Source organism: Vidua chalybeata, assembly GCF_026979565.1.
Source record: "Vidua chalybeata isolate OUT-0048 chromosome 33 unlocalized genomic scaffold, bVidCha1 merged haplotype SUPER_33_unloc_2, whole genome shotgun sequence".
Lineage (NCBI taxonomy): Eukaryota > Metazoa > Chordata > Aves > Passeriformes > Viduidae > Vidua > Vidua chalybeata.
Window position 1 is genome coordinate 54,198 of NW_026530292.1, and position 14,474 is coordinate 68,671.

At 70.2% G+C, this 14,474-nt stretch overlaps 3 protein-coding genes across 9 annotated transcripts; all 3 read left to right on the top strand.

Annotated features, from left to right (window-relative positions):
* Positions 1-1,047: 1,047 nt before the first annotated feature.
* Positions 1,048-6,436, top strand: YJU2B (YJU2 splicing factor homolog B). 6 transcript variants are annotated; one of them, XM_053933101.1, is made up of 10 exons: positions 1,048-1,179; positions 1,356-1,588; positions 2,021-2,074; positions 2,915-2,997; positions 3,100-3,155; positions 3,515-3,575; positions 3,658-3,800; positions 4,911-5,083; positions 5,688-5,826; positions 5,911-6,436. In XM_053933101.1, the coding sequence occupies exons 2-10, from the start codon at positions 1,586-1,588 to the stop codon at positions 6,276-6,278; spliced, it is 1,080 nt and encodes a 359-aa protein (XP_053789076.1). In that variant the 5' UTR covers positions 1,048-1,179; positions 1,356-1,585; the 3' UTR covers positions 6,279-6,436. The 6 variants fall into 6 exon arrangements, with proteins under 6 accessions (XP_053789076.1, XP_053789078.1, XP_053789074.1 ...); XM_053933103.1 differs by having other exon boundaries at positions 1,457-1,588; XM_053933099.1 differs by having other exon boundaries at positions 1,173-1,262.
* MRI1 (methylthioribose-1-phosphate isomerase 1) lies at positions 6,421-9,410 on the top strand. 2 transcript variants are annotated; one of them, XM_053933104.1, is made up of 6 exons: positions 6,421-6,658; positions 7,416-7,657; positions 7,880-8,052; positions 8,366-8,542; positions 8,706-8,930; positions 9,118-9,410. In XM_053933104.1, the coding sequence occupies exons 1-6, from the start codon at positions 6,527-6,529 to the stop codon at positions 9,246-9,248; spliced, it is 1,080 nt and encodes a 359-aa protein (XP_053789079.1). In that variant the 5' UTR covers positions 6,421-6,526; the 3' UTR covers positions 9,249-9,410. The 2 variants fall into 2 exon arrangements, with proteins under 2 accessions (XP_053789079.1, XP_053789080.1); XM_053933105.1 differs by lacking the exon at positions 8,366-8,542.
* Positions 9,411-9,668: 258 nt separating this feature from the next.
* Positions 9,669-10,451, top strand: C33H19orf53 (chromosome 33 C19orf53 homolog). The gene is made up of 3 exons (XM_053933109.1): positions 9,669-9,819; positions 10,044-10,099; positions 10,193-10,451. The coding sequence occupies exons 1-3, from the start codon at positions 9,726-9,728 to the stop codon at positions 10,325-10,327; spliced, it is 285 nt and encodes a 94-aa protein (XP_053789084.1). The 5' UTR covers positions 9,669-9,725; the 3' UTR covers positions 10,328-10,451.
* The last annotated feature ends 4,023 nt before the right edge of the window (positions 10,452-14,474 follow it).

Consider the following 14,474-nt stretch of genomic DNA (forward strand, 5'->3'; position numbering starts at 1 on the left):
ACGTGGAGGGGACACGGAGGGGACACAGAGGGGACATGGAGGGGACACGGTGGGGACACGGTGGGGACACGGTGGGGACACGGAGGGGACACAGAGGGGACACGGAGGGGACATGGAGGGGACACAGAGGGGACATGGAGGGGACATGGAGGGGACACGGTGGGGACACAGAGGGGACACAGAGGGGACATGGAGGGGACACGGAGGGGACACAGAGGGGACATGGAGGGGACACGGAGGGGACACGGAGGGGACACGGTGGGGACATGGAGGGGACGTGGAGGGGACGTGGAGGGGACGTGGAGGGGACACAGAGGGGACATGGAGGGGACATGGAGGGGACACGGAGGGGACATGGAGGGGACACAGAGGGGACATGGAGGGGACATGGAGGGGACGTGGAGGGGACACGGAGGGGACACAGAGGGGACATGGAGGGGACATGGAGGGGACGTGGAGGGGACATGGAGGGGACACGGAGGGGACATGGAGGGGACATGGAGGGGACACGGAGGGGACATGGAGGGGACACAGAGGGGACATGGAGGGGACATGGAGGGGACACAGAGGGGACACAGAGGGGACACGGAGGGGACACAGAGGGGACACAGGGGTCTGCCAGTCTTTGGGGACACGGGATGATGGGCACAGGGATGGGGACACTGCCACCCCCATGGGGACACAGGATGATGACGTGGAGTCGGGGGGGGGGGGGTGTGCGGGGTAGGGGATCAGTCGGTTGCTATGGAATCCCGTTGCTATGGAATCCCGTTGCTATGGAATCCCGTTGCTATGGACCCCGTTGCCATGAGTCCCCCGTCGGTTCGAGGCCCGTTGCTATGGAGATGGACGCTCTGAACGCCGTTGCTATGGAGCCCACCGCTATGGGACACCCCGTTGCTATGCACCCCGTTGCTATGGACCCCGTTGCCATGGAGCCCTCGCCGCAATGTGCCTCGTTGCTATGGAAACACGTCGCTACGGACCCCCCCGTTGCTATGGAGCTCCCGCTGCTATGGGCTACCGTAAGTCACCGCGCTGCGGCGCCGCCAGAGGTCGCGAACGCCGCCGGAGGGGCGGGGCCTCCGGGAAGGGCTCCGCCCCCTTGCCGTGGCTGGGCCAATCAGCTCGCGGTGACGGAGAGGAAGGGGCGGAGCCTGAGGAGCGCAGCCGGAAGAGGTCGGTGGGGACCGGGGAGTGCGCGCGGGGGTGATCCCGGTAACAGCCCGGTAACAGCCCGGTAACAGCCCGGTAACGGCTCGGTAACAGCCCGGTAACGGCTCGGTAACAGCCCGGTAACGGCTCGGTAATAACTCGGTACGGCCCGGTAACTGCCCGGTAATAACTCGGTACAGCCCGGTAACTGCCCGGTACAGCCCGGTAACGGCACAGCCCGGTAATAGCCCGGTAACAGCTCGGTACAGCCCGGTACGGCCCGGTAATAGCTCGGTAACAGCTCGGTCCAGCCCGGTACGGCCCGGAGGCTCCGAACTGCGCGGGGACCGCTCCCGGTACGGAGCAGTGACCGGTAACGCCTCCCAGCTGGGCCCGGGCGCTCCCCGGTGACCTCCGGAGACCCTCGGCCATGGTGAGTGGGGGCGGGGCCACCGGGGGTCACAGCGGGGTCACACTGAGGTCACACTGTGGGGTCACATTGGGGTCACACTGCAGGGTCACAGTGGGGTCACATTGGGGTCACACAGTGGGGTCACAGTGGGGTCACAGGGGGGTCACACTGAAGTCACACAGTGGGGTCACATTGGGGTCACAGGGGGGTCACACTGAGGTCACACTGTGGGGTCACAGTGGGGTCACAGGGGGGTCACACTGTGGGGTCACAGTGGGGTCACAGGGGGTCACACTGTGGGGTCACAGGGGGGTCACACTGAGGTCACACTGTGGGGTCACAGTGGGGTCACAGGGGGGTCACACTGTGGGGTCACAGTGGGGTCACAGGGGGGTCACACTGTGGGGGTCACTGCGGGGTCACCCCGAGGTCACCCCCCGATCTCCCCCCCAGGGCGAGCGCAAGGGCACCAACAAGTACTACCCCCCCGACTTCGACCCCGCCAAGGTGGGCTGGGGGCTTGGGGGGGGGGTTGGGGGGGCTTGGGGAGGGGTATGGGGGGGGTTGGGGAAGGGTTTTGGGGGGTTGGGGAGGAGTTCAGGGGGGTTGGGGAGGGCTTTGAGGGGCTTGGGGAAGGGTTTTGGGGGGACTTGGGGGGGCTTGGGGAGGGTTTGGGGAGGGTTTTGGGGCATTTGGGGGAGTTTGGGAGGGGTCTGGAGGGGTTTGGGGAGGGGTCTGGAGAGGGGTTTGGGGGGGCCTGGGGAGGGGTTTGGGGAGGGTTTTGGGGGGGTTTGGGGGAGTTTGGGAGGGGTCTGGAGGGGTTTGGGGGGGCCTGGGGAGGGGTTTGGGGAGGGTTTTGGGGGGGTTTGGGGGAGTTTGGGAGGGGTCTGGAGGGGTTTGGGGGGGCCTGGGGAGGGGTTTGGGGAGGGTTTTGGGGGGGTTTGGGGGAGTTTGGGAGGGGTCTGGAGGGGTTTGGGGGGGCCTGGGGAGGGGTTTGGGGAGGGTTTTGGGGGGGTTTGGGGGAGTTTGGGAGGGGTCTGGAGGGGTTTGGGGGGGGCCTGGGGAGGGGTTTGGGGAGGTTTTGGGGGCGTTTGGGGGAGTTTGGGAGGGGTCTGGAGGGGTTTGGGGGGGCCTGGGGAGGGGTTTAGGGGAGTTTTGGTGGGTTTCAGGGCGTTTTGGGTGTTTTTGAGGGGTTTTGGGGGGGCTGAAAAATGGACTTTTGGGATTGCTGGGGGCCGTGTGTGTGTGTGTGTATCTTTGGGGTGCCAGGAGGGGGTGTGTGTGTATTCTGGGGGGGGGTCCGTCCCCCCCAAAATGAGCCCCTTTCCCCCTCCCCCCCCCCCCCAGCATGGCTCCCTCAACAAGTACCACCGCAGCCACCCCCTGCGCGAGCGCGCCCGCAAGCTCTCCCAGGGCATCCTGGTCATCAGGTGAGGCTCTGGGGACGCCCCCAAAGTGTCCCTTTGTCCCCCCCAAACGCCCCCTGAGCCCCCAAACCCCCCCTGACCCCCCCTCAAACCCCCCCACCCCAGGTTCGAGATGCCCTTCAACATCTGGTGCGACGGCTGCCAGAACCACATCGGGATGGGTGAGTCCCACCCCCCCCAAACCCTTCTGGGGACCTCTGCGGGGGTCCCGGAGGGGATTTCGGGACCCAGTCTGGGGATTTTTGTTCCCATTGATGTCTCAGGGGATCCGGGGTTGGTTTTGGGGTGGTTTTGGGGTTTTTGGACTCCAGTTTGGGGATTTTCCATCCTATTGATTTGGCAATGGATTTGGGGTTGGTTTTGGGACAGTTTTGGGTTCCTGTTTTGGGATTTTTTCCGTCCCATCAATCTCTCAGCGGGTTTGGGTTGGTTTTGGGGTTTCTTGGGATCCCCGTGGGGTGGGGGGGGTCCCCAAATCTGTTGGGGGGGGGGTGGTTTCACCCCCCCATCCCCCCCACAGGCGTCAGGTACAACGCTGAGAAGAAGAAGGTGGGGACCTACTACACCACCCCCGTGTACAGGTGAGTCCCGGCGCCTCCCTCACCTGCGGGGACACCTGGGGACACCCAGGGACCCCCCCTGAGCCGCGTGGGGCCCCCCCAGGTTCAGGATGAAGTGTCACCTGTGCGTCAACTACATCGAGCTGCAGACGGACCCCGGGAACTGCGACTACGTCATCGTCAGCGGCGCCCGGCGCAAGGAGGAGCGCTGGGAGCCCGGCGACAGCGGCCAGGTGCTGCCCACCTGTGAGTCCCAGTATGGCCCAGTATGGCCCAGTGATCCCCACCAGTGCCAGGGTCACGGTCCCAGTAGCTCCCAGTCCCTCCCAGTGCCCCCAGACCCCCCCAGTGCCCCCCAGTCCCCCCAGTACCCAGTGTCTCTCCCAGTGCCCCCAGTGTCCCCAGTGCCCCCAGTCTCTCCCAGTGTCCCCCAGTACCCAGTGTCTCTCCCAGTGTCCCCAGTCCCCCAGTGCCCCCAGTCCCCCCAGTGCCCCCAGTGCCTCCAGTGCCCCCAGTCCCCCCAGTACCCAGTGTCTCTCCCAGTGCCCCCAGTCCCCCCAGTCCCCCCAGTGCGGCTGTCCCCAGTGCCCCCAGTGCCTCCAGTGCCCCCAGTCCCCCCAGTACCCCCAGTCCCCCCAGTGCCCCCAGTCCCCCCAGTGCCCCCCAGTACCCAGTGTCTCTCCCAGTGCCCCCAGTTCCCCCAGTCCCCCCAGTTCCCCCAGTGCCCCCAGTCCCCCCAGTGCCCCCAGTGTCCCCAGTCCCCCCAGTGCCCCCAGTCCCCCCAGTGCCCCCAGTGCCCCCAGTGCCCCCAGTGCCCCCCAGTACCCAGTGTCTCTCCCAGTCCCCCCAGTCCCCCCAGTGCGGCTGTCCCCAGTCCCCCCAGTGCCCCCAGTGCCCCCAGTGCCCCCCAGTACCCAGTGTCTCTCCCAGTCCCCCCAGTCCCCCCAGTGCGGCTGTCCCCAGTCCCCCCAGTGCCCCCAGTGCCCCCCAGTACCCAATGCCCCCAGTGTCCCCAGTGTCCCCAGTCCCCCCAGTGCCCCCAGTGCCCCCAGTCCCCCCAGTGCCCCCCAGTACCCAGTGTCTCTCCCAGTCCCCCCAGTCCCCCCAGTGCGGCTGTCCCCAGTCCCCCCAGTGCCCCCAGTGCCCCCCAGTACCCAGTGCCCCCAGTGTCCCCAGTGTCCCCAGTCCCCCCAGTCCCCCCAGTGTCCCCAGTCCCCCCAGTCCCCCCAGTGTCCCCAGTCCCCCCAGTGCCCCCAGTGCCCCCAGTCCCCCCAGTGCCCCCCAGTACCCAGTGTCTCTCCCAGTGCCCCCAGTGCCCCCAGTGCCCCCAGTGCCCCCAGTCTGGCCGTCCCGCAGCCCCGGAGCAGCGGGAGCGCCTGGCCATGGACGCCATGTTCCGCCTGGAGCACGGCGTGTCGGACCGGGGGGTGCTGGAGCGCGCCACCCCCGCCCTGGCGCGCCTGCAGCAGGCCCAGCACGCCTGGAAGGACGACTTCGGCCTCAACAGCCGCCTGCGCCGGCGCTTCCGGGTCAGTGGCGGGCTCGGGGGACCCCGAAGTCCCCTGAAACACCCCCGAAATGCCCTAAAAACCCTCCCTGAAATCCTCCCTAAATCGCCTGGAACACCCCTGAAATCCTCTAAAAACCCCTCCCCAAAATCCCCCTCGAGATTGCCTAAAACACCCCCTAAAAACCTCCCCGAAATCCCCTAAAAACCCTCCCTGAAATCCTCCCTAAATCGCCTGGAACACCCCTGAAATCCTCTAAAAACCCCTCCCCAAAATCCCCCTCGAGATTGCCTAAAACACCCCCTAAAAACCTCCCCGAAATCCCCTAAAAACCCTCCCTGAAATCCTCCCTAAATCGCCTGAAACACCCCTGAAATCCTCTAAAAACCCCTCCCCAAAATCCCCCCTAAATCCCCCCAAAATCCCCTAAACCCCCCCGAAATCCCCTAAAAACCCTCCGGTAAATCCCCTAAAAACGCTCCCCTCAATCCCCCTTGGGCACTCCAGAACACCCCAAAAAAAACCCCAAAAAAAACCCGAGCAAGCGCTTCCTGCCCTCCCAGGAACCTCGGGGTCCCCCCGGGGGTCCCCACCCCTCGCCCCCAGCCCCGCTTCCCCCCCCCAGGAGGAGAAGAAGACGCTGAAGGAGGAGGAAGAGGAGGCGGCGGCGCTGCGGGCGAAGGCCGGGCTCAGCATCCCTCTGCTCCGCGAGGAAGAGGAGGATCGGCGCCTCGCCGCCCTGCTCACCCTCCGCGCCCCCGATTGTGCGTGGGGAGGGGTCCCGGGGTGGGGTTTTGGGGGTCCCGGAGCCCCCCCCTGACCGCTCCCGGTTCTGTCCCCCCCCCCAGCCTACGAGGAGAAGCAGCGGCTGAAGCGCTCCGAGATCTCCCAGCGCTCCTGGTTCAGTCCCCGGGCGGCCGGGGGGCCGCTCCAGAAATTGGGGCTGGGGTCGCCACGGGCGCCGAGGGCACCCCCGGGACCCCCCGCGACCCCCGCCGGGCTCGGCATCGTGCGGAGGAAGGCGGCGGAGGAGGGGGCGCAGCCGGCGTCACGGGAGACCCCCGAAATTGGAGCGGACCCGCCCGGTGCCGCCCCCCGGGACCCCGCCGGTGCCGCCCCCCAGGCTGGGGGGGCTCCCCGGGACCCCCCCGGTGCCGCCCCCCCCGCCCCATCCCTCGTCGCCGACTATTCCGACTCCGGTTCCGAGAGCCCCTGAGCGGGGTTTAGGGGGGCCGGGACCCCCCAAAACCGGGGGGGGGGGGGGCTGATCTGGGGGGGGGGGGGGTCCTGAACCCCCTGCCCCCCCCCCCCCCCCCCTCCCCGAGACACCCCCCCCTGTAATTTGCGCCCCCAAAATTAAAAAGTGCCGGTGGATTTCCCGCGGTTTCGCTTTGCCCCTCCCCGCGGGGGGCGGTGCCCCGGAAGGGGCGGGGCTCTGTCGCGCGGCTCTGTCGCGCTGTCGCGATGGCGCTCGAGTCGCTGCGGTACCGCCGCGGCTCCCTGGAGGTTCTGAACCAGCGGCTGCTGCCGGGGCAGCTCCGCTACGAGCGGGTGGGGGACGTGCAGCGGGCCTGGGCGGCCATCCGCGACATGGAGGTGAGGGGAGACCCCCCCCAAATACCCCCGACACCCCCAGAGCCCCCCACCCCGGTCCTGACCCCCCCCCCAAATACCCCCGAGCCCATCTGAGCCCCCCACCCCGGTCCTGACCCCCCCCAAATACCCCCGACACCCCCTGAGCCCCCCACCCCGGTCCTGACCCCCCTCAAATACCCCCGACACCCCCTGAGCCCCCCACCCCGGTCCTGACCCCCCCCCAAATACCCCCGAGCCCATCTGAGCCCCCCACCCCGGTCCTGACCCCCCCCAAATACCCCTGACACCCCCTGAGCCCCCCACCCCGGTCCTGACCCCCCCCCCCCCCCCAATTACACCCGACACCCCCAGAGCCCCCCCTCCGGCCCTGAGCTCCCCAAATACCCTCAACCCCCCCGCGTGACCCTCCCAAATACCCCCGAGCCCCCCTGAGCCCCCCCAGATCTTCTCGTGGGGGTCCCACGGTTGTTCTGTGCCCTCCCCCAGGTTTTGAGGACCCTCAAATCCTCTCGGGGGGGGGGGGGGGGGGGGGAACAGAACAACCCCTGAGACCCCCCAGGAGAGGATTGGGGGGACCCCAAAACCCGGGGTCCCCCGGGTCTTAGGGGGTGTTCTGTGCCCCCTCCCAGATTCAGGGGGTCCCCAAATCCTCTCTTGGCGGTCTCAGGGATTGTTCTGTGCCCCCCCCCCAGGTTTTGGGGACCCCCAAATCCCCTTGTGTGGGGGGGGGGGGGTCTCAGTGTTGTTCTGCCCCCAGGTGCGGGGGGCTCCGGCCATCGCCCTGCTGGGCTGCCTCAGCCTGGCCGTGGAGCTGGCGGGGGGCGCGGGACCCACGGAGGATTTGGGGGCGCTGGAGGAGTTCGTGGGGCAGAAGTTGGGGTTCCTGCTCAGCGCCCGCCCCACGGCCGCCAACCTGGGCCGCGAGGCCGAGCGGCTCCGGGGCTGGGTCCGCCGGAGGGTGGAGACCCCCGGGGTCACCCCAAAACTGCTGCGGGAGAGGTGACGGCACTGGGGGGGGGGGGGGGGGAGATCTGGGGGGGCTCCGGGAATCGTGGGGGGGGGGGGGGGGGGATGCTGTGAGGGGTCTCGGGTGGGTTTGGGGTCGTGGGATGGGTTTGGGGTGGGTTTGGGGTCCTGGGGTGAGTTTGGGGTGGGTTTGGGGTCCTGGGGTGAGTTTGGGGTCAGGATTTTGGGGTGCCACCCCCATCTCCCCCTGCCCAGCATCATCGAGTACATCGAGGGGCTGCTGGATAAGGACCGCAGGGACAACCGGAGCATCGGGGCGCACGGGGCCGACGCCATCCTGGGGGGGCTCCCGGGGGGGGGCCCCGTCACCCTCCTGACCCACTGCAACACCGGGGCCCTGGCCACGGCGGGCTACGGCACCGCGCTGGGTACGGGGCACCGGGGGGAACTGGGGGGGGCTCTGGGGGAACTGGGGGTCACCGGGGGGGGCACCGGGGGGAACTGAGGGGGGCTCTGGGGGAACTGGGGGTCACCGGGGGGGGCACCGGGGGGGAACTGAGGGGGGCTCTGGGGGAGCACCGGGAGATTCTGGGGACTGGGGGGCACTGGGGGACACTGGAGGAGCACCGGGGGGGTACCAAGGGGCGCCGGGGGGGCTCCCTGCCCGTGTTTTTCCCCCTCGGGGCCTCGCTGTGGCAGCGTCCCTGAGGTGTCCCCGCCGTGTCCCTGCTGTGTCCCCAGGCGTGGTGCGGGCCCTGCACCAGCGCGGGGCCCTGTCCCGGGTGTTCTGCACCGAGACCCGGCCCTACAACCAGGGCTCACGGCTGTCGGCGCTGGAGCTGCGCCACGACGGGGTCCCCGTCACCGTCATCGCCGACAGCGCCGCCGCCGCCGCCATGAGGCTGCGCGGGGTGCACGGTCAGGGGGACGCCGGGACACGGGGACAGTGCGGGGGGACAAGGAAGAGGGACACGGGGTGGGCACAGGGAAAGGGGACACGGGATGGGGACGGGTGACACGGGCCAGGGCTGCGACAGGGGGCAGGTGACACCGGGCAGCGCTGACCCTCCTCTGTCCCCAGCCGTGGTGGTGGGTGCCGACCGCGTGGCGGCCAACGGCGACGTGGCCAACAAGATCGGCACGTTCCAGCTGGCGGTGGCCGCGAGGCACTTGGGCATCCCCTTCTACGTGGCCGCCCCAAGCGGCACCTGCGACCCCACGCTGGCCTCGGGCGACCTGATCCCCATCGAGGAGCGGCCGGGCACGGAGCTCACCCAGCTCGGGGGCGTCCTCCTGGCTGACCCCGGTGGGTGCCACGCGCGGGAGGGGGCTGCGGGTGCGCCAGAGCCCGGGGCGGGGCCCGCAGCAGCTCGGTGTGTCGGGGTCGGGGCTCCCTTTTGGCTCAGAGGGGCTGGGGTCGCTGCCAGAGCCCCCCTGACCCCATGTACCCCCTCCTCCTCCTCCTCCTCCTCCTCCTCCTCGTCCTGCTGCAGAGGCCGACGTGTGGAACCCGGCCTTTGACGTCACGCCGCACGAGCTCATCACGGGGGGCATCATCACGGAATGGGGGGTCTTCGCCCCCCCCGAGGCCTGCCGGGCGGTGGCGGAGCGGGGCCAGCAGTGACGGCTTCCGCCTCGGTGCGTCCCGGCGTGCCCCGCGCCGCGCCGTATCCCGGCAGCCTTTGCGGCAGCAGCGCCTCGGTGTATCCCGGCAGCCTTTGCGGCAGCAACGCCTCGGTGTATCCCGGCAGCCTTTGCGGCAATAAAGCCCCGGTATATCCCGGCAGTCTTTGCGGCAGTAGCGCCTCCATATAGCCCGAAATTCTTTGCGGCAATAACGCCCCGGTATATCCCGGCAGCCTTTGCGGCAGTAACGCCTCGGTATATCCCGAAATTCTTTGCGGCTATAACGCCTCGGTATATCCCGGCAGCCTTTGCGGCAGTAACGCCTCGGTATATCCCGAAATTCTTTGCGGCAGCAACGCCTCGGTGTATCCCGGCAGCCTTTGCGGCAATAATGCCTCGGTATATCCCGGCAGCCTTTGCGGCAGTACCGCCCCGGTGTATCCCGGCGTGCCCCGCGCGCCGCCACACGGCGGCCATGGCGCAGGGCCCGCTCAAGGCGGCGGCCAAGCGCCCCAAGGCGGCGGCGGCGGCGGCGGCGTCCCGGGGCATTCGCGGCCCGCGGAAGGGAGGTGCGGTGGCTCCCAGCGCCGGGGGAACGGGGCACAGGCGGCTCCGGGGTTCTCCTCGCGGATTCCACAGTTGGGGGGCGAGAGGGGGCCTCACGATTTGGGGGTGAAGGGAGGCCCCGGTTCGGCGGGGGGGTCCCGTGGAAGTCCCGGGGGGGTCCCCGGTGGCCTCCCGGGGAGCTGGGGGCTGCCGGCGCGGGGTCTCAGCCCTGCCTCGCTCTCTCCAGGCCGCGCCATCGCCCCCAAGAAGCCGCGCGTGATCCAACAGCAGAGGCTGAAGAAGGTGAGGAGGGGAGGGGGGAGAAGCCTGCAGGGGTCCGGGGCGGGGGGGGGGTCTCACCTGTGCCCCCCCGACCCCTCCTCGTGCTCTGGGCAGCGGCTGGAGGTCGGGATCCGGATGCGGATCGAGCAGGAGACCGTGCAGCGCGCGCAGGGCGGGCTCCCCAAAAAGCTGGGCCTGCTCACAGCGCCCACCCCCGCCAAGGACAAAGCCAAGAAGGGCCGCGGCTGAGCCCCCCACTCCCGGCGGGGAAGGACCCCTGAGCCCCCCCCTCCGCGAGCTCCGTAAGGCGCGGGGGCGCTCCGGGCCGTTCTCACACTGTTCTTTAATAAAAGGGATTTGTGTCTCGCCCACACCCACAGGCCCGGTGTCTGGCTTTTGGGGGTCGCAGAGGGCTTGGGGGGCTCCTGGAGGGGACAGACGGGGAGGGGGGTGAGCATCGGGGAAGCCCCGAGATTTGGGGAGGGGTCCCTGAGGGTATCGCGGTACCCCCGGGAGGGTTCTGGGGGGGTGGTTAAAAGGTCCCCGGGGGTCTCGAGGGTCTCTGGGTGCCCAAGGAGGTCGCGCTGGCCCCCAGGGGCATCCACTGGGGGGGGGGTCCCGGTGTCTTCAAGGGGTTCTGGAGATTCTGTGGATCCTTGAGAGTCCTGGGGACGGTCCCGGTATCCTTGGGGAGGTCTTGGGGGTCCCGGTGGGTCTGGGGGTGCCCTCAGAGGGGTCCCGGTGTCCCCGGGGGGTTCTCGGTGCGTTCCCGGGGCTTTGGGGGATCCCGGCCCTTCCCCGTTTCCCGCCACCGCCACAAATTTATGAATGGATCGCTAAGCCCCGCCTCCACCACGAGGCTCTGCCCCCACACCACAGCTGATTGGTCAGCTGCGATTTGACTGACAGCTCGCCCCGCCCCGCGCTGATTGACAGCGGAGGGAGCCACGGCAGCCAATGGGAGTGCGGTGTGGGCGTGGTCATCGCCTGAGGGCACCACGCCCCTTTTCGGGCGGGGCAAAACCACGTGGGGGGCCCTCCCCTCCCCCCACCGTGGGTGTGGTCGGCGAGGGCGTGTCCGGCGCGCAAAACCCCGCCTCCAATGACGTCAGGGAAATTCCCTGGAATCGGCGCCGCCGGGTTTATTTTGGGAAACAAACAGGGAACGGTTGGGGGAGGGGCTGGAGGCCGGAGCCCCCCCCCCCGGGGGCCTCGCGTGGGGCGGGGCCCCCCGGACCCCCCCAAAGCCCTCCCGTGACTCGCCCACAGCCGGCGGGGCCGCGGCCGCCGCTGCCGGGGCTCGCCCTGGACCGGGGGGGCAGAGGGTGGGAAACGGGGAACGGCCCCCAGCCCCCCATAAAAACCCACCAACCCCCCACTGCCCCCCCCCCCGGCACCCCAAAAACCTCCACGACCCCCGCCAGCCGTGGTACCCTAATTTCTGGGCAACCCCTCGGGGGTTTTGGGGTCCCGGTGAGCTCGGGGGGAGTCTTGGGCACGCGGGACGGAAGCAGGGGGTCCCCGGGGGGGGTGTGGGGGGGGTGTTGGAGGGCTCAGCGGGAATTGGGGACCCCCGGGGGGGGTCTCGGGGTGCGGGGGCCCGACCCCTGTTCCTGCTGAACTGAGCCAGTTTATCCAAAGCAACTGCAAATCAGCTCAGCGGGCACCGGGGGCGGCGCCCGGGGGGCGTCCGGGGGTCCTGCGGGGGTCCCGGGGGTTGGGGGTGCTGGTCCCAGAGTCCCCGTGGGGGGTCCAGCATGCCGGGGGGGGGGTTTTGGGGGGGGATTCAGGTATTTAGGGTGATCCCAAGGAGGGGCTCTAAGGGCTGGGAGAGCCCCAAAGTTTTGGGGGGGGCCCCTCGGTGCGGGCGAGGGGGGCGGGAGGCGGAACTTAGCCACTGTGAACACGGCGCGGCTGGACTCTGTTCACAGGTGGGCTAAGCCCTGCCCCCCCGGCCCCCAAAACCCCCCCAGCACCCCAAAACCACCCCCCACCCCCCAAAGTCTCCGGGGCCCCCCAAACCCCCCCTCCCCTGGCACGGTGGCGGGGGCTGGGGCCCGTTGGAAATCCCTGGCAATGTGATTTTGGGCAGAAACGGTAAAAAATCCCATCGCCAGGAACCCCGGCGGGCGGCAGCGGCGGGGGGGGGGGTCGGACACCCCGGTGGGGGGGGTCGGACACCCCGGTGGGGGTCCCGGTGCTCCCACGGTGCCGTCTCAGCGTCGAGGCCGGAGCCCGGTGCCACCTGTGGGAAAGGGGGCAGGTCGGTGGGAGGGGGTCACCCCTGGAGGGTCACCCCTGGGGGGGGGGGGTCTCCAGGTGGTTTTGGGGGGGTCCAGGTGGGGTCTCCCGGCGTTTTGGGGGGATCCTGGCGGGTCCCAGGGTAGGGGAGTCTGTGTGGAGATGGGATGGGGACACTGTGGGGACGCAGGAGGGACGGTGGCACTGGGACAGGACTGGGACACGGAGCTGGGGACACGGCAGAGGGACAGGGCTGGGACACAGCTCTGGGACAGGGTTGGGGACACGGCGCTGGGACAGGGTTGGGGACGCGGCACCGGGACACGGCGCTGGTGGCTGTCCCCACTCCCAGCACCGTCACCAGTCCGGGCTGTGAAACGTGTCGCCGGCCGTGCCACGTCCCCAGTGTCCCCTCGCTGTCCCCAGGGCGGGGTGGGCACTCCAGGACCCCCCGGATGCCCCCAAGGGGCCGGGACCCGCGGTGCCATCGGTGTCGCCGTGTCCCCGTGGCGGGACCCCCGCGGTGGCACTGTCCCGGCCCCGCTGTCCCCAGCGCTGGTGGCCACGGTGGCTGCGGGGCTGGTGGCCGCGCTGGTGTCCCTGGTGTCCCCGGGGCCCTGCAGGCGCCATGTGGGACCCACGAGGCCCCGCCCGGTCGTGACATCAGCGTCGTCACGACAACGGGGCGACTTCAAAGGGAATCGGGTGGAACCGGCCCAAAAAATGGGGGTAAACAGCGGCGGCGGCACCGACACGGGCCCGGGGGCCCGGGGGGACTCGGGGAGGGTTTGAGGGGCGCCCCGATCCCGGGTCCCCACCGGGGGGGTCGCGACAATCGCGACGGTGGCGGCCCGCCCGGTGCCAGCGGGGCTCAGCTGTCCCCGGTACCGGAGGTGGCGGCACCGGCACGAGGCCGGGAGGGGTCCGGGAGGGCTCGGGGGTCCCGGGGGTGCCCAGACCCGGGGGTCCCCGCCAAGGGGTCACAACGGCTGCGACAGACACGGCCCCGCGGTGCCACCGGCCCCGCCGCCACAGCCCGGTGCCCCCCAAGAGTGGGGCGGGGGGTGACCTCGCGTTTGGGGGTGGGAGGGCACGGATTTGGGGGCTCCCCCCCCGGGTTCTGGCGTGTCTCCCCCGTTTTTTTTGGGGGGGCCCCCCCCTGGTTTTGGGGGCCCCTCCCGGTGCCCCCCCGGCGCCAGGGCGGTGCCGGCCCGGCCGCCCCGACCGGCTCCCGCGGCCCCGGGCGGGGGCGGCCCCGGCGGGGGGGGCGGGGGGTGCCCGGTGCCAAAATTCCCACCTTCGTCCCCAAAACGGGAGTGGGAAAAGGCAGCGGCGCCGCCCGACGCCTGCGGAATGCAGGAACGGGGCTGGGATGGGGGGGCGGGGGGCTTTGGGGGGCCGTGGTTTGGGGGGCTGATATGGGGGGGCAGTTTGGGGGTCCCATGTCGGCTTGGGGGGGTGAGGGGGTGTGTGGTGGGGGCGGGGGGCTCTGCGTGTTGGTGGTCCCAAGGCCAAAGGGATGAGGCCGGGGGTGCTGCCGGGGATTCTGGGGGTCCCAAGGCTGGGGTGCAGCGGGTCTGGGGGCTCCGGTGGGTCCGCGGGACTGGGGGGGTCCAACAGCGGAGGGGAGAGCCGACACCGAGTGGATTTGGGGGATTCCGGGCCCGGGGTGGGGGGGGGGGGGGTCTGCCGGGTTTTGGGGGTCCCAGACCGGGAGGGGTCTGGAATTTGGGGATGTCGCAGGTGAGACTTGGACTTCCCAGACCGGAGGGGCTTTGGGGGGGGGGGGGGGGGGGGGGGGGGGGGGGGGGCGCGGTCTGAGATCTGGGGTTCATTGGGGGGGGGGGTGTGGGGGGGATCTGTGGGTTTGGGGGGGGTTCTCATGCCGGGTTGGTGGGGGGTGGGGGTGTCCGGGATTTTGGGGTTCCCAGGCCGGGGCGGCTCCGGCGTCGCTCGGGCCAAGCGGGGGCGGGGGCGGGAAGGGGCCGCCCCGTCCGCGCCCGTCGGCGCCGGGGGGAAAGGATGAATCACCGCCCGGCGCCACCGCCCCCCCGGCCCCCCCCCCCGGCCCACGCCCCACCGACGGGCCCGGAGCCCCCCGGAATCCCCCCCCCCCCCCCCCGGGACCCCCCCGCACCCCCCTGCCCAGCCCTCG

Bases quoted from the DNA above. Each gene is read 5' to 3' on its own strand.
- MRI1 (XM_053933104.1), top strand. From the start codon at position 6,527: ATGGCGCTCGAGTCGCTGCGGTACCGCCGCGGCTCCCTGGAGGTTCTG. The intron at 7,658-7,879 runs GTGACGGCACTG...CCCCCTGCCCAG, and splicing joins CCAAAACTGCTGCGGGAGAG to CATCATCGAGTACATCGAGG. The intron at 8,053-8,365 runs GTACGGGGCACC...CTGTGTCCCCAG, and splicing joins GGGCTACGGCACCGCGCTGG to GCGTGGTGCGGGCCCTGCAC.
- YJU2B (XM_053933101.1), top strand. The intron at 3,801-4,910 runs GTGAGTCCCAGT...GCCGTCCCGCAG, and splicing joins CGGCCAGGTGCTGCCCACCT to CCCCGGAGCAGCGGGAGCGC. The intron at 5,084-5,687 runs GTCAGTGGCGGG...TCCCCCCCCCAG, and splicing joins GCCTGCGCCGGCGCTTCCGG to GAGGAGAAGAAGACGCTGAA.
- C33H19orf53 (XM_053933109.1), top strand. From the start codon at position 9,726: ATGGCGCAGGGCCCGCTCAAGGCGGCGGCCAAGCGCCCCAAGGCGGCG. The intron at 9,820-10,043 runs GTGCGGTGGCTC...CGCTCTCTCCAG, and splicing joins TCGCGGCCCGCGGAAGGGAG to GCCGCGCCATCGCCCCCAAG. The intron at 10,100-10,192 runs GTGAGGAGGGGA...TGCTCTGGGCAG, and splicing joins AACAGCAGAGGCTGAAGAAG to CGGCTGGAGGTCGGGATCCG.